Here is a 25,585-nt window from a genome sequence, read left to right as displayed (position 1 = left end):
CCTTGTCATTTAAAAGAAAATGCCAAACTCCATTACTTTCAACATTTCAAAGTTTATTTAAAGTTTATTTTCATACAGTATCAAGTTTCCAACAGTCCCACAGCATAAGATGCAGCATGCAGAAAAAGGAAAACATATTCTCAAACTTAAATCTTGTCAGATATCCCCACACAACTAAAAAGAACCCAAGTCCCTCAGAGAAAAAGTAGCACTTACAAACTAAAGCGCGGTCTGAACTATACAGAGTACAGAGAGCCAGAACTGCATTAAACAAATACTTATGTACAAAAGAAAGGAAAAAAAAAAACATCAAATTTCCCCTTTAAGCTGAGTACAGTGTGTGGCAGTTTGAGACAGGATCAGCTATGCAACTTTTACTGGAATAGAAGCATCTCGCTGACCCAAGTAAAATACAAAAAGTTACATGTAGTTCAGTTCATTTGGATTACCTCTCATAAAATGTGTACATTTACCAAAGTTTGGCAACATCCATATTGTATACCATTAAATTCTTAAATATATTAACATCACCATCCATGTGTAAACAAGAGGATTATTTCAAAAAATTGATCTACATGCACAACAAAAAATATTTCCATGTCATGCAAGCACAGGGAGGCCCAAGCCGTGCAGAGCTTTGGGATAAGGGACAACAGAGCACTCCAGATTCACATCTCTGACTGAACACTCCTGTTCAAACCAGCAGTCGGCCTCCAAAGCAAAACAAAGCTATCCCGATGCCATGTGTCATAGGAAGCATTTTTCCCATAGAAAGTGAAATTTGGTTGATTCATGTTTGGGAGGGAGAGAAAAATGAGTTCATTGACAGAAAAAAAAAAAGTGAGAGAAGAAGCCAACTTTTGAAATGTACACGTTCCAGAAAAAAACAAAAGAAAACAAAAAAAAACTAGTCTACAGTAAATCCCATTGCACACGGATCATACCAATGTGTTAAGATTTTAAGTGTTTGTGTTGCATTACAGAAAACTGACCTGTCCTGCACTGTACTGACAAAGGTAAGTATTCAGAAGGGCTCATGTAAAGCAAAGGCAAAGCCTTCTCTAGCTGTGAAAGATGAGCACATATTGATTATCTAATATACACATATTGGTTAAAAAAATGCTGCCTGCAGATAAGTCTCTTAAACTGTTATATATCTGGACAAACAATCTAAAATCTCAGTTATTCAGTCCCAAACAATTACTCTCAGTTCTTAGCCAAGTCCACCCAGCCCTGTTCCTAACATTAAAGTCCTGAAAACTCTACTACAGTTCATTTGTCAATGGGAGAGCAGAGCTATTCTTTGCATTGGAGATTGTCTTATGGATGCACACTGTTGAACACAATTTGTTTCATCAATAGTAAACCGTGTATCTCTTTGCAGCCACAAAATTATTTTAGAAAGACATTTTCTTGGCATTAATTTGTCTACCTATATTTTCCTGACAGGAAATAAGGATAATCTCCAACAATATAAACACGTTCTTAAGTATAAATAAAACTATCAATACAAAAAAAAAAAAAAAAAAATGCTGAGCTGCTTTGCCAAGTGTGACTAAAAGCTTTACTGGTCTAACTGAAACTTTTGTATGCAAGGTAAAACTGAGGACAAAACACCAGAAAAATCGGCAAAAATCTGAAATTTAGTTTTTCATCCAATAATTGCAGATGGAAATGCCACAAGCCAGTGACAAGCGGTGATGATAGGTAATAACTTGGACTGGTTTCTGGATATGTTCTGGTTGGCACTTCATACCCTACTTTCTAGTTGTACTGTAAGTCAAGTGTTAATGTACTATACACTTCCCCTCACGAGACAACCGTAGATATACTTGTATTTTTTTTTCTTCTTTATAAAAGACAAGAAAAAAAACAATTATCAAAAATAACAATTACCAAAAAAAAAAAAGAAAAAAAAAAAGGGTGAAATATGGACAAGCCAACCAGCCTCTTCACTGCGGTGCCTTTCTCCCCCCTCATCCAATTGGAGATGCTCTTGAAAATGACAGATGTCCTTCAGTCTCTTAAAAGTGCTACGACCAGGTCACTGAGAGGCTTGACAGTTCAGTAACACTTCAAAGTTGGCTTCACGAGGCCCGTAGTTTTCGAAAGAAAAAGTGGCTTCACAGAGAGAGACAGAAAGAAAAAGAGATCAAGAGAGAGAATACTTCCATTGAGTTACACAGAGCATTTTGCCGAACTCTTGAGCAGATCTTCAGAGATGGTGGAGAAAGCAAGTGTCGAGGAGGAAGGGGGGGATTCAGCGAGCAGAGGAGCGCTCACACGTCCACCACCATCTTTTTGTGTATATCGAGACCACCGACCACCTGGAAGGATGAGTGAGAGGAAGCCAAGAGAAATGCATCTATTAATCCAGTACTGTTACAGGCAGTGGTGGTAAATGTCTACAGATTTTCTCTTATTAACCATGTTATACATTTAATTTTAGGAGGAGAACATTCTGTGTCATGCAGATTTAGCCAAAATTACTGCACCATTCAGCCTCGTTTCAGCTCTACACCACAATTAGGTCTCACCACCCAAATGTGTTGTTAATACCACTGAAATCTTGCAGCAGCACTGACTGTGTAAATAGTCTTTTCTTTTACTACTTCCAGCCTTTTGACAAATCTATTTTTACATCCACCATCTTATTTGTAGCACCTTCAGTGCTCAGATCAGAACTACTACTACAACACCAAAATCATATCAGTCTTTTCCTTCAGCCTTGAAATGTTTGAGCAGCAGCACTTTGTTAAAAGCAGGATCTAATGTTCTTCCGTGCCATTCTGAAAATACACTCCCACAAGGACGAGAGCCTTTATAGTCCAAGGCTCCGGAGATTCAGCCATCAAATGTGGGCCTTGTGTCTGTCAGCTAGAAGTGGTGGCTTTCATTTCAGAAAATATCTCCAAGCAAAGCACTGGGGTCCAACAAGAGACACGTTATGTGGATGATTTTTTTAACAGAACACTGCATTAAAAGACTCCAATATGCCTCTGATATTAAATTAGATAATTAACCAGTTTGTATTTAAATTATGAGGACAAACTTTAAATCAGTACGACAGAATTGATGATGATGATCTTCCCACAATTCATACATGTAAATTAGAAATAACTGCTTAATACCTCAACAGTCATAAATCCCTGCTATTCCTCAGCTTGGCTCTTGGATTCCTCTGCTATCCAGCTGCTGACTGCTTCCCTCTGTAAAATCTTGCAGATTCTTTGCAAAGCTTTGAAAAGACTTTAACCTCAGTCCATCAGTCCTAAGGCAGTAACTGAGCCTTTGCTATCAGATAGATGTGATGTGAAAATAAAGGGTATCCTGTTAACAAAAATGTATTAACCTAGTTATTCTCTTAAAGTTAAGCATCCATGGCATCTCTGACCTTTAGCCCTACGATAACCTTTGGCCCTGGGAGGAATTTCCCAGAGACAGCACTGACATCCTCTGATGTCTTTTCGAGCATATATGTAAATCACACCTTATTTGTAGTTACCCCCCTAAAGTTTCTCACATTCTTCTCACGTATAAATGTTGTTGCAAGTAGAGTCAAGCTTTTTATTCTTCTTTGCTCTTCTGTGTTGACTGAACCCATGTGCACCTGTAATCAGCACAGGAGACTTCTGACTGCAGCTTTTCTTTATGATTCATTTATTTAGAATTTATCTAAAAAGAACATTTACCCAACAAGATGTTTCTCTGCTTCTTTTAGATGATTATCATCACTTCCTGTAGATTCTAGCAGGTTTGTATTGTGTTTGGGGTGTTTGATGGTTGAAGCAATTTATATATAGTGTTTGCTTCAGTTAATTAAAGCTTGGATATTGAGAAATACCTTCCTGGTTGTGTCAGTTTTTGCTCCCTGGTGTTTCAGTGATTGTCATCTTGCTGTAATACAGTAGATCTGCTCAATGTTTGCCACTGCAGGCTGAAAACTCATTTTTCAAAGAAATTCATTAACTCCCACCCTCCTCACTTGGATATGCTCTGCTGGTTCTAATATGCTTGTACTTTCAAGGAGCAAACCTCCACCTTTTTATACCTCCTTTCTCTCCTCTTATATCAGTACTCAACCCTCACAATTATTAAATGAATAAGGCACTACTGGCCATTGCTTTCTCACAATAAACAAACTTATTTCACACCTAGATAAGCTTCAGCTTCAGGCGTTAATGTGGAATAAATTTAATCTTTAACTTGTTTCTCGGGTCAGTGCTCCTGTAGCCAAACGTCTAAATTTTAATTTTAGCACATCATCATATGTTGTAAGAACTCACCAGCATATATTTCAAAACAAAGTGTGAAACTGAAACCTAGTGCTGTCAAGCATGAGCCTAAATGCTGTTATGCTTCTAGGGTTTTCTGACCCTTTGACATCTGTCCTCGACAGGCGGCATCAGCAGAAATGTCACCAAAATACCCCAAGGAGGGCTTTGACTTACTGCACAGAACTCTTCAAACGATATCCTGCCATCTCCATCCTTGTCTGCATTGATAATGGTCTTGTCCACAATTTGCTGGAGCTGCGTGTCCTTCAGGTTGTTGCCTACCATCATCTTCAGCACCTGGAAGAGCTCGCCGTTGGAAATGTAGCCATCCTTGTCCATGTCATAGATCCTGAATGCGACTGACGTGAGGGAGGGGACGAGCAGAAGCAGGAGTTGACATGAGTGTACAAAGCACCAAATGTTAAGGGAACATGATTCAACTTTGATCGCCGACCACCATGATGTCTAACATCTGAAGACTGACTGGTAATGTCATTTTGCCTTTGCTGACGACTGTACAATCTTGAGCAAACCAAAAAAATCATCTCTTATCAAACATGCTCTTGTGTGGCACCACTAAGGGCCACTGCATGCTGTTTGAGCAGAGAACAGCAAACCACTGCAGTTATATAACTGTGGCCAGCATGCAGACCTGCGCATCTCATGAGGAGACACACACAGGTCTCTGCAGGAAGCATGTCTGCACCTTAAAAGCAGATACATCTCAACTTTCTTTCAAGAATAATCAGTTCTGATAGATTTTCTTTCCTATCTTTGAGCAGGTAAGGCTGATTTTACTGATGTACGCTGCTCAACACCTACATTTTGTTGCAGCAGCATGGCGAGGTGAGGCAAACACAACAGCAGAGACACAGGAGACAAAGCTCCAGTAGGTTGAAATCCCAAAAGCAGGTAAAGAACGTGATAAGGGGATAAGAGACCTTGAACCAGCAGTACTACCTCTGGCTACATGTTGTTTTAATGAAGATGCAGTTTTACTTACACCGAAGCTTCTGTTCCTTGTCCCCCTTGACACTGAACTGTGAGACTCCCTCGATGAACTCTGAGAGAGCAGAGGAGAACAACAATTAATGCTGATAAGGCTTTCTGCACATTCTTTTCAGACATCAGGTGAGGAACTATACTTTACATCAATAAATAGCACAACATGTTAACTGAGTCTAAATGTAGTTATGTGTGTCAAAACCCTGGTCAAACATGGTCAGTGTCAGGCGTCAGCTATGGTGGGCTGTGAATCTGACACAGCTGTTCCTCTTTTTCTCGGATATACTAAGCTTGGTGTATCCAAGATTAGAGCCTTGACGTCAAATACCAGCACCATGTAGTCTTCATATAAAACCAGTCCACATTAGTTGCTTGGCTTACTTTAAAATTACAGGTAAACATTAAGCCCTGGAGACAGTGTGAAGTGGTTGCTCTGCTGGAGTCACTATTTATGTATAACATAAACATAACATGAAAATGGTCTTCTCAAATATGATAAAACTGTGACTGAATCTGGAATAGCAGTCAAGCTTTGCCAGCGGTATCTTTAAAACATTTCACAGACTAACACAGACCAGAATAAAGCTGTAAATTCAAATACCGGGGGTTCCCCACATCAGCAGAATTGACTGCATACCTTTAAAGTCCACCTCTCCGTTCCCGTCCGTGTCAAATATGTCGATAACCCTTTGCACCAATGGGTTCTGTTGCAGCTCAGGCAGCGACATGAACTCCTCCACGCTGAGCGAGCCAGAGTTATCTAGGTCGAGTTTCTTAAACCTCTTCCCTAGCCTTTTAATCTCATCAGCATCGACTGGACAAAGAAAAAGAAACAGAGAGAAAGGAGAAGATCTGGATGAGACATTAACATTTTCCTTGTAGACATTCAGCTGACCTTCTCACCCAATGACCAGACCAATAAGATTACAAATGTGAGAAACTGTGCAGAGGTTAGATGCATGGTGCCCTGACAGCCACTTGAACTCAGAGCAGATATATAGGGAAGTAACACCAGGTCATGAAAAAAGGTCAGTTAAAAGTGACAGGAAAAAATGAGCCGCAGTGCATTGTTCACCTGCAGCAACACTCTTATCCAAGACTCACAGACACTAAGCCGTTAGATATTTATGCATAAATACCGTTACTAACACCTGCCTGGATTGTAGTCATAAATTGTGGTAGCCACTACCTAACTTACTACTTAGTAACCGCAATTAGGTCAAGGACACCACTTCCAGCCTGCACAGGACTGAACTAACTGCTCCAAGCTGCAGACCCACAGTAACCAAAGTACATTTTGTTCTCCTCTTCTACAGAGAGCCCTGAAATAGGTGCAACAATTAAAAAAAAACTCCATTGCTGCATTGCAAATTTTACACGCAACTCAGTTCTGGTGCTGCTCTGACAATACTGTTGTGAACCTAAAATAAAAAAGGGAAAGGTAGAAGAATGAAAGCTGAGGAGTAAGGTTGGAGGAGAAGAGGTAACAGAGGAAAGAGCAGAAATTGAGACAAAAACAGAGATTTAATGTTGCAAACTTACAGCCTTTGGTATCTATTGGTGCTTTTTTATCAGAAATGCCCTGGATCTTTCGTGCCCCTGCCATCAGAAACAGCCTCAGCTCCTTGGCCACTCCACTGAACAATAGCAAGGAGTAATCCAGAAGCAACAACAAAGCCAGGTGTTGATTACTATATAAGCTCATTCACACACAGTCATGTGATTCCACTGACCAACCACAAACTACTACTTCACCTGCTTTAACCGGGGTCCTAAATAACATGAGCTATCTATTAATCTGTAGCTAACAGAGCGAAGGAGAGACAGAGAGGTGTGACAAGATTATGAGGCCAAGAATTCAGCTCAGCTCAGGTTTGACCTCCATGATGACCGAAACCTTGAGATATGATGTAAACCAGAATGACAGAGTGGAAAAACAAACTCTAAGTTAGGTCATCTGTGTTATAAAGTTCATATCATTACAGATTTATTGTACACTGACCCTGACAACGGAAAAAAAGATTGTATTTCAGCCTCCTGTGGTAATTATAAGTAGGACATGACACAGATGGCAAGCAAATCCATGCCATCTGAATGATGAATTCATTCAGAGCAGCAAATTAAAAGAAACCCCCTAAGTAGAAGAGCAGACAAACCATATAAATATGTTATGTGCTTCTATACAGAATATGCCACAGCCTTTACAGTCACCAGATCCAAATCTGAACATCTGGTGTAGATTTTGAACATAGGTCTCAGACGACACTCTTTACCATCATCAACACACTAAATGCCAGAAAGTCTTATGGAAGATGGATATTCTTACCTTCAGAAACTTCTGCCATTGGATGGTCTGTAATGCTAATGATTCCAGGGATTTTGTCTCATTGTTCAGATTCTTATTATATGATGCAAAGAGAGAAAAAGAGAGAATGGGGGGTGTGGGTTGTGGTTTGGGTTTCAACATTCGGATATGGTGTGCTACATCAGCTCGATGACTAATCACAGCGTGGTGGAGGAGTAGGGAGGAACGAGAGACACCGAGAAGGAGAAAGTTAGGATGTACACAACCACAGCAGCAGTGTTGGTTACAACTGAGGAACCTACAAATAAAGAACAGCAGAAACTAAATGTATCTACACCAGCACTTCTGTGCATTTACTATCCCTTGTACATTAAATATTTATACTATAAAATCATTTAGGGGCTTCCAGGGATGAACATTTTTCATTGTGTATTTGATTCATGAGTCATTGATTTATAAAGAAATACTGGCATGTTATTCAATGATGACAAAGATTGTTAGTGTCAGCCCTAGCAGAATAAATATTATGTAGTTGGAGAAGGTCAGAATAAGAAGAATTAACATCAGCCACTGGTACATTGAGCTTTGGAAGCACCTGGTGAATTTAATTTGTGATGGCCTGATGAATAAACGTGAGCATCATTGGGAAAGACAGCCTTTCAGAACACAATGAGTGTTTGTTACAGTCCATCTCATTTCCATGAGTTTTGCATGTATAAAGTAGATTTATGTCTAATGAGGGGGCCTGTGGTTTACTGCCTTGTTTTTAATGTTCCTTAAAACTCCCGAACATGATGAATCTGCACACAAACACAAACTCTGACATATTTCACAGGGTGCTTGTGTCCACTAGGTGTGAGTTGTCAGCGCTGGGCTCACGGCTGTCCTGCGACACACAACACTTCCTTATCAGCAGCCTCCTGTTTCCTGTTCACAGCAAATGACACCAACTTGGCTCATAAAGGTTTAGCCTGTGTGATGGACATAAGTGCTACACATAATCACCATTTTGGCTTTAATGCTAAAAATTGAAGGTATATATATATATATATATATATATATATATATTTTATTTTTTTTTAAATGTGTGGGTATTGATTGATTGTGGGTATGATTTAAGGTTGAACGTTTTACTGTGGCACTTCGTGTAGATATCACACTACATTCTGCAAAACCACCAGCACTTTTCAAATTATTAGTCAGCTTATCAGTGAATTAACAAACATAAACATGGCCATAGGCGCACTCATCATTCTGTAAGGCTCAAGTACAAGTCTCCATCAAACTGCAGATGTTGATGTTAATCTTTCAAAGGGTTGCCTGTCACAGTTTAAATTCCTTTTGTTGCTACACAGTCAGGTCAGTAGAATAAGCTGGAGTACAGATGACATTTACAACACATAAACTTTGCTGCAGTAATGGAGCAGGGAAAATGTGACCACTGTGTCTGGATCTATTCTTGCTGTCTGGAGCTGCCAAGTGAACCTGTATATGTATGAACAGAACAGCAGCTTTCCCACAGTCTGAGTCCCCTTCGCAGTCCCACACCAAGTGTCCCATATCTGCCAGTCATAGCTGAGCCAAAAAGCTCACCACAAAGACAGCAGCAGTTTAACTGACTTATTCAACACATCACTACACTGTATCATTAATGAATAAATAAAAAGACACTTAGACTAATAAGATTGTCTGATTATCTATCATTATCTCATGCTCTGACAAATCCGCTCCTCATTAGCCTTGGTTTACTAACAAGAAAAAAATCAGAATCACATAAAAAAAACTGTCACTGTATTTAGGAGACAGCTGTGTTCCTGAAATTAAAAATGGCTGATAGAAAAGTGGACGTTGAAGAAGGATCTGATATTCTAAAAAAGGCAGTATAAAACCTGAAAACCAGATCCTGCTCCTGCAGATCACTAGCCTCGCTCATTACCTTTGCTTGCAGAGAAGGAGGAGACAGACATCATTTTAACCCCAGCATGCTTTATCCTACTCACAGCCTGTATGTTTGAGCCTTTGGCAGCACAGACAGCTGCAATGATGTGGGCGATGCTGCAGACCGGCACTCAAATCCTCAACAGCCATGTGGATAGTCAGAATATGCATAAAGGTACAGCAGAGAGTTTTCTGTGATGGAGTTGGCTAAATCACTCTATACACTATAATCACTGTTTATATGGTACATTTGCTTAATATACAATATGACTTCAAGTGCAGGATGATTCAGCAAAAACATGTTTACCCTTTAAAAGGAAGAGACAAAGATGGTGTATGGATTTAATAATTTAGAATAAAGTGCTTGTCAGTGCATTTATTTGGTCTAAACCCACAATATAGCAGAATAACACATCCAGGGATGCGTTTTTCATCTAATGGAACATTAGGGAACATGATCCAAACATCTTCTCAAGTGAAAGAAATGGTTTTGCTGCGAGGACTGCACAGTCACAGAGGCTCCTCACACTGCTAGACTAATAAGCAACTCTGAGGGAGACCCAATGTAACTGTGAGATGATTATGATAATCTCATTTACTCCACAGCAGAGAACAACACACACCCGCACACACAACACTGTATGCACCCTCAACTGTGTTACTAAGCAACTAGAACCCGTTAGCCCCCAAAGTAGCCCACATACACACACACACATATATATATATATATGAGCCACAAAGGAAGGAGGAACTTTCACCAATTGTGTATTGGTTTTATGTATGAGGTGACAACACATGCATATGTAGATGTCATCAGCCGTGAGTCCTAAGTGCACACAGGCGGCTCACACACTGTCTGTCATACACACATATGCATCAATTAACATAAAATAACTCTGGTGAGCCAAATGGCCCTCCTCCTGCTCTGTGGACCATAGCTGGTCTTATAAGGCCTCCTGTACTGTTTGTGCTGTTCCTGTTGCCTGCATGTTTGTTTGTGTTGAATACTGAACATTAAATTCCTACACTGCAGTTTAATTTCCACCGAGAAATGTCACCAGGATAAATTCCTACATGTGCGTTCAAATAATTCGGCTACTGGATGAACAAAAACAAAATGAGTTTCATTTTTGTGTTTTTGTAACTGGCACATTTCAACCTCATTGTTGAGCATTAGACAAAACGTTCTGCTTAACACTGTGTCATGACTAGTCCCACAGTTAACAGTCAAGCTAGCCATTAAACAGCAGCAACATAAAACTGCAGTGCGAACAGAAAATCTGCTAAGTGCAAGTGGCTTTTCTCCCATTTTTGTTTAATTATAAAACACAATGTTCCCAAAAATGTCATTAATGAATTTGGCCTTTTAAGCATGCCCAGCCCTCAAACAGTTCACCCAGCCCATTAACGGAAACATGTGACGCCATTAACACGGCTTACCTGAACTGAGACAAGTGAGGAGGGAGGGGGTGATATACAGCAAATTTCAGTCAGTATGTTACTGATGATTATAGCCTACACTCAGCTGTATGCAGCTCCCCAAACACACAACATGATGTGTGAGGGTGGGCAAACATGAGAAGGCTACATGCACAGCTCAGTATTTGCACAAGTTGAATACATAACACTGTGCCAATTAACATAATGGGGTTGTTCTGAACCACTGAAATTGCAGTGTGCTACAGACAGGTACAACATGACACAAAAAGCCACAGATAAAACTCACTGAAGGGGAAAAATGACACATCAGTTTCTTTCCAGATTACTTGTCATGAGGAAGACTGTTCAGCGTGTAAATACAGTTCTACCGTCATCTGTCAGGATATATCGGCCTCTGCTGCTTCCATTTGAAATCTGTCTTTCATAATCATAGTGTTCTTAAAATGGCATCACATTTTACATTTTTTCTCTTACATTTTGTGATGGCTATGTACATCTACCAAAACAATACCTGTATTCATGGTTTTGTAAGTTTAAGAAGAATAAAAGCACGACCCTTTTCATTTGATCACCTCTATAATGCAGAGATGTCTCCGTTTAAGATTGTTACGACACTCAAAGGTCAAACTGGTCCACATGTCTTCTTCACAGCACTATTGCAAATCTTTGAAAAGTCACAAAAAACATATGCAGTTAGCTAAACTGCTTGGAGTTACAATTCTTATCTGACTTAGGCCACTTGTAAGAGGAGGCTACACAGCACAGTGTGTGGAGCTGCAGAACTTGGTGCATTAGGCTGATTGCCCTGGCTACTCTGATAAGTTACAGCTTGTCTGCATGAACGAAACAGAGGATGAAGCAGGGCAGCGTGTGGATCGTATATTTATAGCTGTGCCGTCGTTAGAAAACCCCCAACTCACCCCATCACCACCCCCACCAACAGAAGCTGTGGCACCCGCCCTCAGGGAAACCCCTAGCAACAAGGAACTCCAGCAAGCTGCCTGCTGTTTATTTTGGGCGGTGTCAGACAGGACTGCGATGGTTTCAGGCTCGCTGCTGCATTTCTCTGTGAGAGCATGATGCGTTGAGGGGGTTGTGTATGTGTGGCGGGGGGTGAAGAGAGTGGCAGAACAGAGTGGGCGCGTGCATGCACTTAAGCAAAGTGTGTAGTGCATATGGGTGTGTGTGGAGGTGTGTGTCTGTGTAGTTTGTGTGTAATTATGCAAGTAGGCCATTACATTTTGCCTGATCTAAGCGCGCTCACGCTCAAGCCAGCAGTGCACTGACAAGAGGATACAGGCCTTTTGAAAATTCATCCTCCAGCCTAGAACAATCCATCTTAGCAAAGCAGTTCTTGTTGCCCATACAGACATCAACAACAAGGCTGATGGTCTGATGGTAGGTACAGGTGAGGGGGTGTTAGAGTTTGGCGTGTCTTATTGAGGGCGGTAAGGTTGAAGTGCAGCAGGGTGAATCTATCTGACCAGCAGGCAAGAGCTAATTTCTTCACAGCCAATGTCAGCCTGTCCAAGCACTTGATGAGCTGAACAGCTGCTCTGTCAGTGTGGGGTGAAAGAGACAGGGAGAACACTAAAGAGAGACCAAGGGAGCAAATCAAAGAAGGACAAAGTAAGAATTTGATTGATGGACGCAAGCAACAACATTTTACCCTGTTGAAAAACATCCTTTGTAATCCAAACTGAAAAAAGGCCTATTTGCAGTTAAGTATCTCAGTGATCATATGCTCTCATTCATTATGTACTGATTACAGCTTTAGTCTAGTAAACTTAAAAGGCAAAAGTAACATTGTTATTCATTTAATATTGTTGCAAAACTTATTTCTTTGTTTGCATGACTGATTAGTATTGAGTTTCATGCCTATATAGTGCATTTAAAAAGAAACAGAAAAAAGGAGACTTAAAAAGGAGACAGACAGTGTAAGGGAGGGAGCTCGAGAGAAAAAACAGACAAACAGAAATGGAGAGAAGCTGTAAATATCCTCGAGAGAATGCAGAGGCCCTTGATGGCTTCAGTTCAGGGTCATGCATCATCCAAATCCATCTCCCCTCACCATGGCAGCATAATCATGGGGGAAGAATGCCTGGAGGGCCTGGCAGGCCAAGGTCTTGCTGCCCCCCCCCCCAACTAACTCCCAGCCAGCCCCAAACGTTACAATAGTACCATCTAAGTTTGGACAAGCTGCAGTGTGTCCACAGCTCTGCCCACACTCTGAATATTTATATGCGTCTTGGGTTGGGATGAAAAGACCCATGGAAGACACAGGTGAGGTCAAAATGACACATTATGCTCAGAAACATTTAAGCCTGTAAAACTAAGTTGTCTGTTGTAAACAACAGTATAAAATGATTGACAGAAAAATCTCCATTTGTGGGTCCAGCTGATCAATATTATTTCTTTTGCCTATACTTCTAAAGTGCACAAAGAGCCTATGTAATCATTAAGTGGCTCTAAGTTTTGTCCCTCTAACACCACTCTGTCTCACTTTACCTGCTGCACCGTTTCTTTAACATTAAACATCATTATCAGTATTAACATTTAGCGAATAAAGATATTTTACAGCATATCTGCTCATACAACACCTTAACACCAGAAATATCACGTAGCTGTGAAAATAATTAATCACATGTGACAGATTCTGAGACATGATGAGGTCAATCTAACCATAGACGTGGTCCCTGAAGTACACCTACACTACTGTGGGACCTGCCGCAGTCTCAGTGCTCATTAAACACATGCAGCACTGGACCCATTTTATCCTGGTCCTTAACAACCGCTCAGTGTAAAATATGCCATTTGCACCAGAGCCAGCTGGTGAGAAATCTGCATCCCTGAGGACTTTTTCAACAACACAAGGCTGAAATATTGTTGATGTATCATCAGGTAGGTAAGGTGAAGGGGGGGTGGACAAAGAAGAAATGTGAGTCATATCCTCAGCTCTCCTCCTCCTTCTGAGAGCTCAGGAGCACAAAGATGTCTAAGAGGCAGACATCTTGTACACACAATCAAGAACATAGTAAGTGTCTGATTCCAAGATGAGAAAGGACAGATTTAAGGTAGGATATTATCTGGAAACTCAATTGACAACAATAAATTGTCAAGAAAATATACAGTGGTATTGGTTATTGCCTGATTGACACTTAATACCCAACAAGCAAGAAACAGTACTTGACCTGCAATAATTCAAAAACTAACAATATTTATTACATAAAATGTTAATATTCTGAAAAAAACATAAAGGCATTAATTTCCATAGCAAATGCATTTAATAAATGTGCTGATTCTGTGGGGGGAAACCTATAAAGGATAAACAATACCAGATAAAAAAAAAATAAAGCCAGTTTGAAAAATCTACTTACAATGTGAGCACATCTCCAGGGGATAACTGGCTTCATTTCCCTGAAGACACACAGAGAGAGAAATGTGTCACAAGACATAAGAATAATACAGGAACAAGCTCAAATTATGTGCAAAATATTTAGAGCTGTTTAAGATAAGCTGGCACTGATTTAAGATCCCCTTAGTAACAGAGCGTAAACTCAAATACTTATCAGCTATTTAACTAGATAACATGAAGTTAGCTCACATAGTAAGAATAAATAATTAGAAAGCTCTTCAATACAGCACTAACCAGAATGTCTAAACAATTTCCTGCAGAACTCAAAAATGTTGTCCTTGTAAAACTAACAATGCACCTACTAGGAAAGACACCAAACAATAGGGGATGGTGATCTGTGGTGAGCAGTGCATTCATTTCCATACCACACATTCCTCATCAACAGAAATAATGCAGACAATAGTGCATTCAGCCATGTTCTGTATTTGTACATTTAGAAGCAGACTAGTGTTCATAGCAGCAGGCTGTTGATATTATAAAATCTCCTGATAAAAAGTAACACAAGAAACACAAAACTGAAACTGCACCAGGTTGGTTTTCTCACTTTTTTTTTTTTTAAAATCACAAGGCTGTTAGGTGTTGCCAATCAACATTAACAGGTAGGACTGCAAAAACAATGGCTTGCACCCTGGACCCTGGAGTTTATTCTGTTCAATAAAAGTGAAAAATTGAAGTTTGGCAACTGTGTTCAGTATTACGTATACTGCTGATGAAATGTGATGCTGTCCAAAGTCATGAATTCCTCAGACAATTTGCATGCAAACGTGCACGTGCACGCGCGCGCGCGCACACACACACACACACACACACACACACACACACACACACACACACACACACACACACACACACACACACACACACACACAAGCTACTTTCTGTGAAGCATGGTTCCTGAATTTCCTGTTGGGGATGAAGAGTTTATTTCATATCATCTATTCATCAACCCCTTGACGTTGTTTACATGTGCAGCATCTTTCCAGTTTTGCAGCATGTACAGCACTAAATCTTCTGCATAACGCATAGCGGTGTGTGTGTGTGTGTGTGTGTGTGTGTATTGGCTCATGTTCAGCAGTGACATCTGCATCCTATCCAACACTGCAGTGTCCACTGAGGCTGAGTCTGATTGCTGGCAGAGAGAGCCTGAATTCTCACGAGAGCCACTGAGGAGTCCCTGTTGCAGTGACTGCAGCATCTCAGCAAGAAAACTGAAGTTACAACCCTGTTTGTGTAGAGTTTTTATTTGAAAACAACAACCTTTAAAGTAGTGCAAGACATGCAGAGTCCTCATTGCTGCTATCACCAGTAGCTGCCAAAGCCAAAGATTTTAAAAGTCTGAGGCCTCACAGCTCACAACCCAACCTAAACAAACCCTAAAATGTTTGAGTTATAAATAAATATAAATATAAGGATTGTGACATTTGACAAGTAGCAGAACTGCATCCTGAAATGATATAAATATATTTCTATATTTTACAAAAAACAGAAAATGTAAACTATGTGCAGTGAGACTTTTTGACTCTTCACTTGTTGGCTTGATTGTCAGTATGAATGCATTTCCCACTGTGGTTAAGACCAAAACAACCACTAAAGTAATCACACCCAAACAATGACCAATGCCTTAAACCAGAACTGCTGCTCCAGTGAGTCACACATACACCATACACACTGAACTACTTACAAAAAGGTACTGCTAGTTACATCCTGTGCTGCCATATGACCTCACACATACCTCGGAGAAGTTGATATATTTTAAGAGCAGTGGGGAGAAAGCAGTGACACAGGATTAGCCAAGAGAACAACTTTGACATCTGACACCCTATGTTGAGAGCAGAGTCACCCGCTAGTGCAGTGGCCAGTGTATTGTCATGTACACGCTTTTCCTCTATGGAACAAGAGTTGACAGTGGCTCGGTGCTGCTAGTATAAGGGATTGAATTCCACTGTAGTTCAATGGGAAGCGCATGACTCCAGCATTACTGGGGTTGGGTGTCCCATTGCCTGTGTGGCTCAGTGGGTAATAGTGACAATGTGATACTTCATTGATCCCTGTAGGGAAAAGTCCTTTTGTTTGCCCCAGAGAACTTACTTTATTACAGGGAAGTGCTGGAAGCGGTTATAGAGACACTGACAGAAAAAAGGGCACTTCAGCAAGATTTTGGATGCAAGGACTTGAATAATGTCCTCAGGTTTAGCCTCTCAATGTATCGTCAAACTAAAGAATGTTTTATTCTTGTTAATCAGCTCTGCACAGTGAGTGTTCAGCACCATCGCCTCACAGAAAGAAGGTTCTGGATTTGAACATGGCTGACAACTGGAGCCTTTCTCTGTGCAAGTTCTCTCTGTACCTGTGTGGGTTTACTCCAGGTACTTTGGCTTCCGCCCACAGCCCAAACAAATGCAGGTTAGGTTGACTTATGACTCTAAACTGACCGTGGACGTGAATGAGTGAGCGTTTGTCTCTATGTGTCAGCCCTGTGATAGACTGGTGATCTATCCAGGGTGTATCCCACCTCTTGCCCAATGTAAGCTGGGATCAGCTCCTGACCTCAGAGCCTTGTTGTGCCCAAAGCTCTGTATCTATTGTAAAACTAGGAGATGCTGGTGCAGCATAGACCTCACCATGTGGTGTTATAGGGACTGGAAGTGCATTTTTCTTTAGTTATTTGTCAGTATTGGCAAAATTTAATATTTGCCTATTTTCAGATGGGTCAAATAAGACAAAGCATGAACTGAGTTACAGTTAATATTTTCTTTAAGTAATGAGGTGCATGATTTCATAGAAACATAACACATACAAAGATAATTACATAACATTTAAAGATGTAAAAGAGAAAAGGTATGTAGGAATATTTATCTTGAAGGTGGAAAGGCGATCGAACAATTACACACAAACAAAATGGAGAATAAATCAGTGCTGGGTGTTCATACTCTCAACTACATTCCTGGTGTCAGTCAGTCAAGTGGTATCTGTAGTGTCACTGGAGGGAAAGAGACTTACAGCAAAGCAGATTTGGTGTTGAGGATTACAGGTTTACTAACTAAGGCCCTAGGTCACTGGCGTGGCTGACGTGAGGTCAGGGGTAACTGTCACGTCTTCTGTAATAAAATCACATCATGCAGCTTTTGTTGAACTGCCTCTTTGCGCAAAATCTAACAGAGCATACCAAATGGGGTGTACAGTAGTTCAGTGTGTATGGTGTATGTGTGAGTCACTGGAGTAGCAGTTCTCATCTGGGTTTAAAATATACAAAAAGAGATGCAAAAGTGAAAAACCATCTTGTATATACAGAGAGGAAGAGAGGCAGAGAGGGAGAGACTCATGCTGGCTCATCAATAATGTACGCTTCATTCAGAATCAATTAGGCTTTAACACACAAAACACATTTTGCATAATAAAGAGTCTGGCAACATCGCTGGCTGAGCAGCAATGCTACGGCCAACCTAAAAACCTGGCTAATTATAGACCTGCAGGACCCTGTCATAACAGGAAAGACCGGGGACTAAGGTACATGAGGCTGCACATTTGGAGGGTTTTTCTCATGGCATCCTTGGCAATCTGCTCTCACACTAAACCTAACCAAATCAAATAGCAAACTCATTTTCGGTTAGTAGTGATTGATACTTTAATCAACTTACTCACTGTAAGAAAGTTTAAATCATCACCTCTTTCTATTCCCCTTTTTTATATTAAATTTATAGCTTAAAATTTCAGGGGGCAGTGAATCTGTTCAAATAATACACTTTGGCATAGATTACATTTTCATAACTGAACAGACTAAGAAAATCTTTAGTATGTTCAAAAGTCAACCCATTATACAGCAAGCAAATGTTTTCCTTATTATCTTTTGAACTTTATGCATGACAGGTTTGCTTAGCATGAATGCTCTTTCAGAAATACCCTTCTCCACATAGTTACATACACATCAGCCTGGAGTGTGCCTTATCTGCAGTCTGAGGGTTTGATGCTTTGGTCAAGGGCAAAGAAATGGCAAGTGCTAGTTATTCACCTTCCGCTCCAAATATGTTGTTTAAATAAGTAAACCTCTAATAAAGACCTCTGCTAACTTTCAAGATGCTGCTTATTTATGGGAATAAGGTGCTGCCAAGTATTTATGAAGAAGCCAAAAGACATTAAACTCTGACTTGTGGTACTCAAGATATTTAATATAACATTGACATTTAAACAATGTGACACCTTCTGGGTGCAGTCAGTGCAAGCCACAACATGCTGGAATGGAGCGATAATGTGCATAAATCTAAAAATGAATAAACATGACAGTGTCCACACTAGACTAATTAGCACAGTGTAGAAAATGCAACAACAGAGCAGCGGCTTGCATCGTTCCCTGAATCCCATCTGTGGTGCCTGAGATATTATGCATAACACCACAGCTCACGCCTTACCTTGATTTCATCTTCAGGACAAACACCAGTGTGCATATTTATGATCTCATGTGCCACAACATCCAAAACTTTTCTCCTTCTGGAAATATTTATATGTACTATAACACTATACCATATTGTTTCCAATGTAAGTTTGTATATTTATTGTACTCTGAATTCAAGGATTGTGTTTGTGATCAAATGTCTACAAGTGGATATTTCTTCATCTCAGCAGATCAATAAGAAGCTAAAAAAAATGTATGTACAGCTGTGCTGAGACAATAATTAAATTAGGTGACTGACGTTTTTTTGTTTCCAATTTCTCTAATGTAAGAGTCTGCTGATGTCCTGTCATTGGGAAATGAATACTTTTGTACTGGATTATTAGTTGGATAAGAACACGGAAAATGAAGCTGTCTTCTAAAGCCCTGGGAACTTGTAAAGGGCAGAAATAACTGTTCACCACAAACTACTAAGCTATCCAAAAAACAAAGAACTCTGGTGTGTATGCACATGGAGATTCAATTAAAACAATGTGCCATTTTAAACAAATCTCTGTCTAATCTGGCATGTTCAAGTTAGTTTTCCACACAATGCAGGCCACATTATTCTTGAGGTGAAAAAGGGTTTTGTGTGTGTTCAAGTCAGTGTAATGTTGTGTACTTTCTCCCTGCTTTGTGTGCTTATTTGTTTAGTTCAGGGATGACAAGACTCCCCTCCCCCACACAAATATGTCTGCAAGTATCAACCTTGCTATATAGCTCACTTTTATAATAAACATAAGAAAGCCTCCAGAGTCACAGCAGAGTGCAGAGCTGTGGTTTCAGATTTAAATAGAGTTAACCCCACCATTTTTCAACCCCACTTACAGCAGGCAAAACCCAGGCCGCCTGCACAATATCACTAATAACCCCCTTCTCTATTACACCACATAGATGAGAAGCTACGCAGGATATTTGCAAGAATCAAAATGAGCTGCTTCAAGTTTCCAGTCATCTGTTCCTCCGCAGTCATTCAGTTATTCTCCTTTTGTGCCACAAATCATAGATTTTTTTTTAACTCGTTTTTTTAATTTTTTCCTGGATAGTTGTGTTTTCATATATGCCTCCTTCTATGTGGGTACGTGCATGCCTGTGTGTGTGTTTGTCAAGGATTTGTACCAGATTTAGGAGTCAAGTGAAAGTATGAAAATAATTATCAAAATCTCAGCTTCCTTAAGTAACTCTTGCAGGGCTAATCCCCTCAGCCATTTCTAGCCCTTACTTATAAAAGATTTTGAAGGCCTCATAATGCTATGTAAACTAACAATGTCTAAATCTTCTTATGCACTAACCTAGTAGTGATAAAGCTAGACTGTATTTAGCTTCTAAGAACATGAGAACATTAAACTCTCATTTTTACCTAATAGCTCAATACAAGATTGTTCTCAACTATGGTAATTCAGCTTGTTGTCACCTGTGCTGGGATACCCAGTCATCAGTACACAGTGAAATGTGCCAAACGTTAAGAGAGCATTTCTTTAGCCTGAAGTCTGACATTCATGTTAAATGATGTTTTGGCCCATCGCAGAGCGTGGGTGTCAGCCTTCGTCATAAATGCGCCCACACATGAAACGGGTACAGAATGGTGTTACCTAAATTATGGTACCTTTAACCTGACCTAGGAGCAGATACCTGGTGGCATAATCTGAACATATACCCGAATTACATTTGCACATGTTAAGCAACAGTGGCCCGGATAGCCAGCTTCAACTGAGCTGCTCTGTGGTCCAAACACTATCACTATGTAATTGGTTCCACTACTCTCACCAAACGCTAATACAGTGACATAAGGAGATCCTGTCAGACCGTGCACAATAACTCCAGTGTAAAGTGCAAGTGATCATCTAAGTTTGAAACATATATTTTCAAAGTTCTAACTGAAAAATGATCAAAATCTTAAGATGTTGAATTGACCAATAATTTAAGAAAAGCAATAAATCTGTATGCATAAATGGCTGGAATGAATCTATTCAGAAATATTACTAAATGAATACCTGAAATAGATTCTATCAATTAACTGGTTGACTTATTTTTGAGTACTAACATCACTACACATACACATAAAAACATTACAGCTATGAGGAAACTGGTGTCAAAGAGAGAGGAAATGGCTGATGCAAATTACTTCACTTGAAGATGGGGGGAATATTTGCCAAAAACTAGATTAGTTCATCACTAGCCAACTGAACTGATTGAACAGTAGTTAAAAAAGCATACTCCTGTATGATAAGGTCCCACAATTCACACTACATATTAGGACAAAAATCATTAAGTCCAAGGACATCGGTGTGAGGGTGGAGAATCTATTTGAGCAGTCACAGTGGTATTTGTAAATCTTTTCTGACTTCTTCACCCTCTGAGTAGTATTTAACCGCCTTGAGTATGAGACCCCCTAAAATTACAATTCCAACGAGCACAGACAAATTGTACCATTTGAATGTTAATGAAAATTTCCTGTTCACCAGGCGCACAGGATGACACACCAGACAAATAGATGTTTACTGACACAAGTGATTAGAGTTTGGCCCGTGCTAGTGCTGCTGGCTCCGGTGCAAGCTGAGGACTGCAGTGATGCAACGGCCAGCGAGGAGAAACAATCCAGATAGAGTGGGCTGGTTGAAAGTGCAGTGTGGATCACCTAGTGTTGGTCATCACTTCTACTGGTGGTTCACTGTAGCTTTTATCTACAGCTCAGTCCTTATGTGGGTGGCGCTTGATTGCCAGGCAGCATATGGTGCCCTTAGTATCAGATCATTCCACTACATGCTTAAGCCTCTATGTGTCCCTGCCCCCAGCCTCACCCTGCAGCTGAAAAGAATACATTTTGACAGGCTGCAAGTTGGCACACTGTCTGCAGGACATGCATGCCCTGAGCTTCTACCCTGTGGCAGAGAGTTGAGACTGCTGCAGGGCAAACGTAACAAGGTAAGCCTTTTTAGCTTTGCTGCCCTCGGTTCATGTATTCATTACAGAAAAGTCAGGAAGCCTTTGTCACTGATGTTTATTTTATTGAAGTGTTATGGACAGAAGTTGTGACTTGCATGTGTTTGTGTAGTTTATGACTTACTTTGTATTTGCAGATTCCTGTTTTATGCACCATAAAATTCAGACTATAAGCTCAGGGTTGGTAGTCTTCACAAAGCATGAGCTCCCCATAGCTACCTAGCAATTATTCAATCGAACGTCAGTCAATATTCCAGATTTGAGGCTCAGCAAATGTGTCATTTAGTCAACTTGCTCCTTAAAACAGGCCTCAGGTGAGTGCCCACTTTGTGTGCCATGATACCAAGCACACTTTAGCCACTGGCATCTATGTCCCACATTGACAAAAGTGACTCTAAAAATTAGCTCTTTTAATAGATTTTCAGGAAGTAAAGTTAACCTTTGCTCACGTTAATACAAATGTTGTCAAAATCCTGGACATTTCTCAAGCCAGTAACCGTATGGATGTTTTAGGGGTTAAATACAATCCAATAACATCTCCCTTATTGATTGTGACCTAGACATGTACTCAATGAAATATTTCACAAGGTATCTAATGGTGGCAGTGATTTTAGGGTTTCATGTTGTCAGTTGGTATATACACTGCTCTATTTGCAATAAGCTAGATAAGATCACTGGGTCTTTCCTTGACAGCCAAAATCCATAAAGATCCTAAAGAAATAATGCTACTTCAAGATACCCTATGATAAAGGAATGGTTTAACTTCAAACAAACTGGTACAGGAAATACAATATGCCTTTTTCCCCCAGGCCAGTCCAATAACTGCTACTGTTTTCATGCTATCAGGTCAAAGAATGGATGCGTAGAGGAGTGTTTGACCTATGGTTGGATGAAAAGAACTGTGGGTGTGAAGAGACACCAGTGGAAGAGGATGTGGGCTCCTGTCCTGAACACAGATCCCACAATTCCTAGCTACGCCCTTGCAATTGGTTACTGACATGTCAGCTTTGCAGGCCTGGACACTGCTGCAGGTCCACACCTGTGATCCAGAACAGTAACCAGCCAACTCACCCTCATATTTGTATAAATAGACTTGTGCATGTAAATATATGGTAGACAGTAATTAATTAGGGCAGCCTGACACAACCCTGTGGCCTGCTATGGCAGCTTCCTCTAGAACCGCTGCAGATGGACCTTCTACAAATGTATCCTCGCCATATTCATTAAAGCTCCAATGCAACACTGTTGCAAGTATCAACACAGCGCCATGCTACCTAGAAAACATACTGGGAAAATCTCGTTATGCTGAGGTGCAGCGCGAACAGACGCAACTTGAAAAAACGATACATTTTCCTGCCTGGTGTGTAAAATGTGCCACATTCAGTCGCCAACATGGGCCCACTCCGCGTGTATTTTTGTCACGAAAACTAATTTTGCACAGGCCTCGTTGCTTATAAGAGTGTCGGCTATGCCGAGAAGGGATAAGAAATATGTGGGCCACAGGCTTTAGGCTGCTGTCAGCCCCGGGGTGTTGCAATGAGAGCGCGACAGGGAGCCAAAAGTGGGTAAGAAACGCGTTTCCTTCTCGCCAGGGATCCACTCTGTCGACTGTTACCTCCAAGCGAAGGGATCACCACCACAAACAACCTGTCAAAACGCCAAATTATTCGACACATTCAAGCGCAGGCCTGCCCACTGGTGTGTTTACCAGTCGGCGGAGGGTGAAAATTGGAGTCGTCGCTGCTTACCATCTTGCAGGTCGGATGATGAAATCCAGGCGATGTGAACGGAAAAGAGGTTTATTGGAGCAGTCTGCAGGCCGCCGAGCTGTGGCGAAAAACACAAAAATACGGTTGTGATGCTTTCTGAGGTCTACTCCTGGATTTATACCCGGCTTCGGACTCTCTTCTCCGTCTCTCTCTCTCTCTCTCCTTTAGCGAGGATTTCACTGCAGTGGCACAGGGAGGGAGACCCGCTGGGAGGGGACAGTGAGCGGAGGAGGAGGCTCGGTTTGACAAGCAGGCGGTGGCGTAAGGGAGGAGAGAAGAGGCGAAGGGGGGAGGTGAGCGATACTGTACATCCGGGAACTACTGGTTTATTTATCCACATTTCACCTCCTGTGCAGGTTTGTGCTGCAGCTCCCCCCGCTGGCCTGACGACCGCCCTGCACCCGTATGCACTCAGGCCTCTCCATTCATCTGTGCACCAAGAAGCTCGATGTACGCGACTGTCACAAAGTCAGTTCAACATTAAAGAAAAAAGAATCGACTGTGGCTCAGGTAGAACAGGTCGACCATGAACCAGAGGGTCGGCGGGTCGAGCCTTGGCTTCACTGGTCCACAGGACACTGAACCCCAAGCTGTTCCACCTGTGCATGAGCGATTGTGTGAATGGACAAAAAGTGCAAAATCACTTGAATGTTGAAAAGCGATATACAGACCGCTTAGCAAACCTATTTCCCAGGGTGCACTTTGATTCCTAGCCAGGTGGGCTGCCATCTTCCTTTTGATCTGCAACTTTCGAAAAAAAACCCTCAGACTGAATAATGTATCAGTCAGTGGTTAGAAGACTCACTGTGGACACCTTGGAACTATGGTAAGTGTTTTAAAATGACGCTTTTATTGAAAACGTGGCTAATTCATTAGTAGTTGTTACCTCAGTGACCCTTTGACTCTGAAGAACAGGTGCAAACGGGGCTCAGAGGAGGTCATGGACAGTCTGGGAAATGTTAAGCTAATAGTTTTTCTTTTACGTATAAATATTAGTAAGTTTGTAACAGTAACAACCCACAGCACCAGAATGCACCAGTTTCTTTTACCAGTTCCGGGATTGTTTGTTTTGCTTTCCGGTGCATCCCCTCCGTTGGCGCCACACTACCCGGTTGGCACGGAGCGCCTGTCAACGCACCGCTCGCTCGGGCTACGCGTGTCCTAAAGCCAACGCTCCCTTGAGTAAAAGCTGCAAGTGTGGGAACCAGTATGACACTTTTAACAAAATAATTCACTAATTTACCTGCCAAATTAAAAGCCACAAAGTTAGTAGTTATTAAATAAGAGACTCACGGGGTATTGTTGAGAATACATGGAGAAAACCTGAGGAGATGAGAGGCAGAAAAGAGGCAACAGTGGAAAGAAAACATGGAGACAGTAAAGGTACACGTTTTATTATTTAAGCATCTTTGAGTTCTTTAAAAGCACCATACAAATCAAATAAAATCCAATTTTGTTATTAAAGTAAATGAAGAGAAAAAGAGACATTAGTGAAATAATTGAGAAACAGACCCAGGGGACCCAGGTAATAAAACTGTGTAGGCTAGAAACTGAGGGGACAGAAAAATCATTAACATCTAAATTTTAAGACATTTTTAAATTAGTAAAGTTTGTAGACTTTTGTTATTCCATTATAGAGTAGCTGAGGGAAGACAGGTTTTAGCAGTTCTTTTCTTTTTTGACTTCAGCAGCTAGGAAATGCCCTCACACAGTGGGAGTGTTGAAACAGGATTCAGGTGACAGAGAGAAAAGAAAAGTCCAAGGACCTCTGGTGGGGAGATGGGGAGTGGCAGGAGACGGGGGCGCAGTAGTACAAATGAAGTGTGTCCCTTTGAGATTCAGCAGTAATAGTAAATACAGTATGCTGTTGTTGATAAACAGAAGACTGAATTTCAGAGGACAAATATTTCTGTCTTAAAGAAACATCAGGTTTTGCAGAACACATTACTGACATAATATATAATTAGTTAATGAATACGTTTACCACACATAACAATTTTACTATGAATAATAATACAATAAAACTTTACCAGAAAGATCAGAATGATATATGACTTTCAACATTTT

At 40.8% G+C, this 25,585-nt stretch overlaps 1 protein-coding gene across 2 annotated transcripts; it reads right to left on the bottom strand.

The window, feature by feature from the left end:
- Positions 1 to 38: 38 nt before the first annotated feature.
- LOC113131445 (calcineurin subunit B type 1) lies at positions 39 to 23,742 on the bottom strand. Of its 2 annotated transcripts, XM_026308676.2 has the most exons (6): positions 23,498 to 23,742; positions 14,343 to 14,382; positions 5,920 to 6,096; positions 5,281 to 5,340; positions 4,452 to 4,636; positions 39 to 2,327 (listed from the first exon to the last, which is right to left on the bottom strand). In XM_026308676.2, the coding sequence occupies exons 1-6, from the start codon at positions 23,498 to 23,500 to the stop codon at positions 2,280 to 2,282; spliced, it is 513 nt and encodes a 170-aa protein (XP_026164461.1). In that variant the 5' UTR covers positions 23,501 to 23,742; the 3' UTR covers positions 39 to 2,279. The 2 variants fall into 2 exon arrangements, with proteins under 2 accessions (XP_026164461.1, XP_026164460.1); XM_026308675.1 differs by lacking the exons at positions 14,343 to 14,382; positions 23,498 to 23,742 and adding an exon at positions 6,825 to 7,449.
- Positions 23,743 to 25,585: the final 1,843 nt, after the last annotated feature.

Source organism: Mastacembelus armatus, chromosome 15, assembly GCF_900324485.2.
Source record: "Mastacembelus armatus chromosome 15, fMasArm1.2, whole genome shotgun sequence".
NCBI lineage: Eukaryota > Metazoa > Chordata > Actinopteri > Synbranchiformes > Mastacembelidae > Mastacembelus > Mastacembelus armatus.
This window is presented reverse-complemented; position numbering and strand designations above follow the sequence as displayed.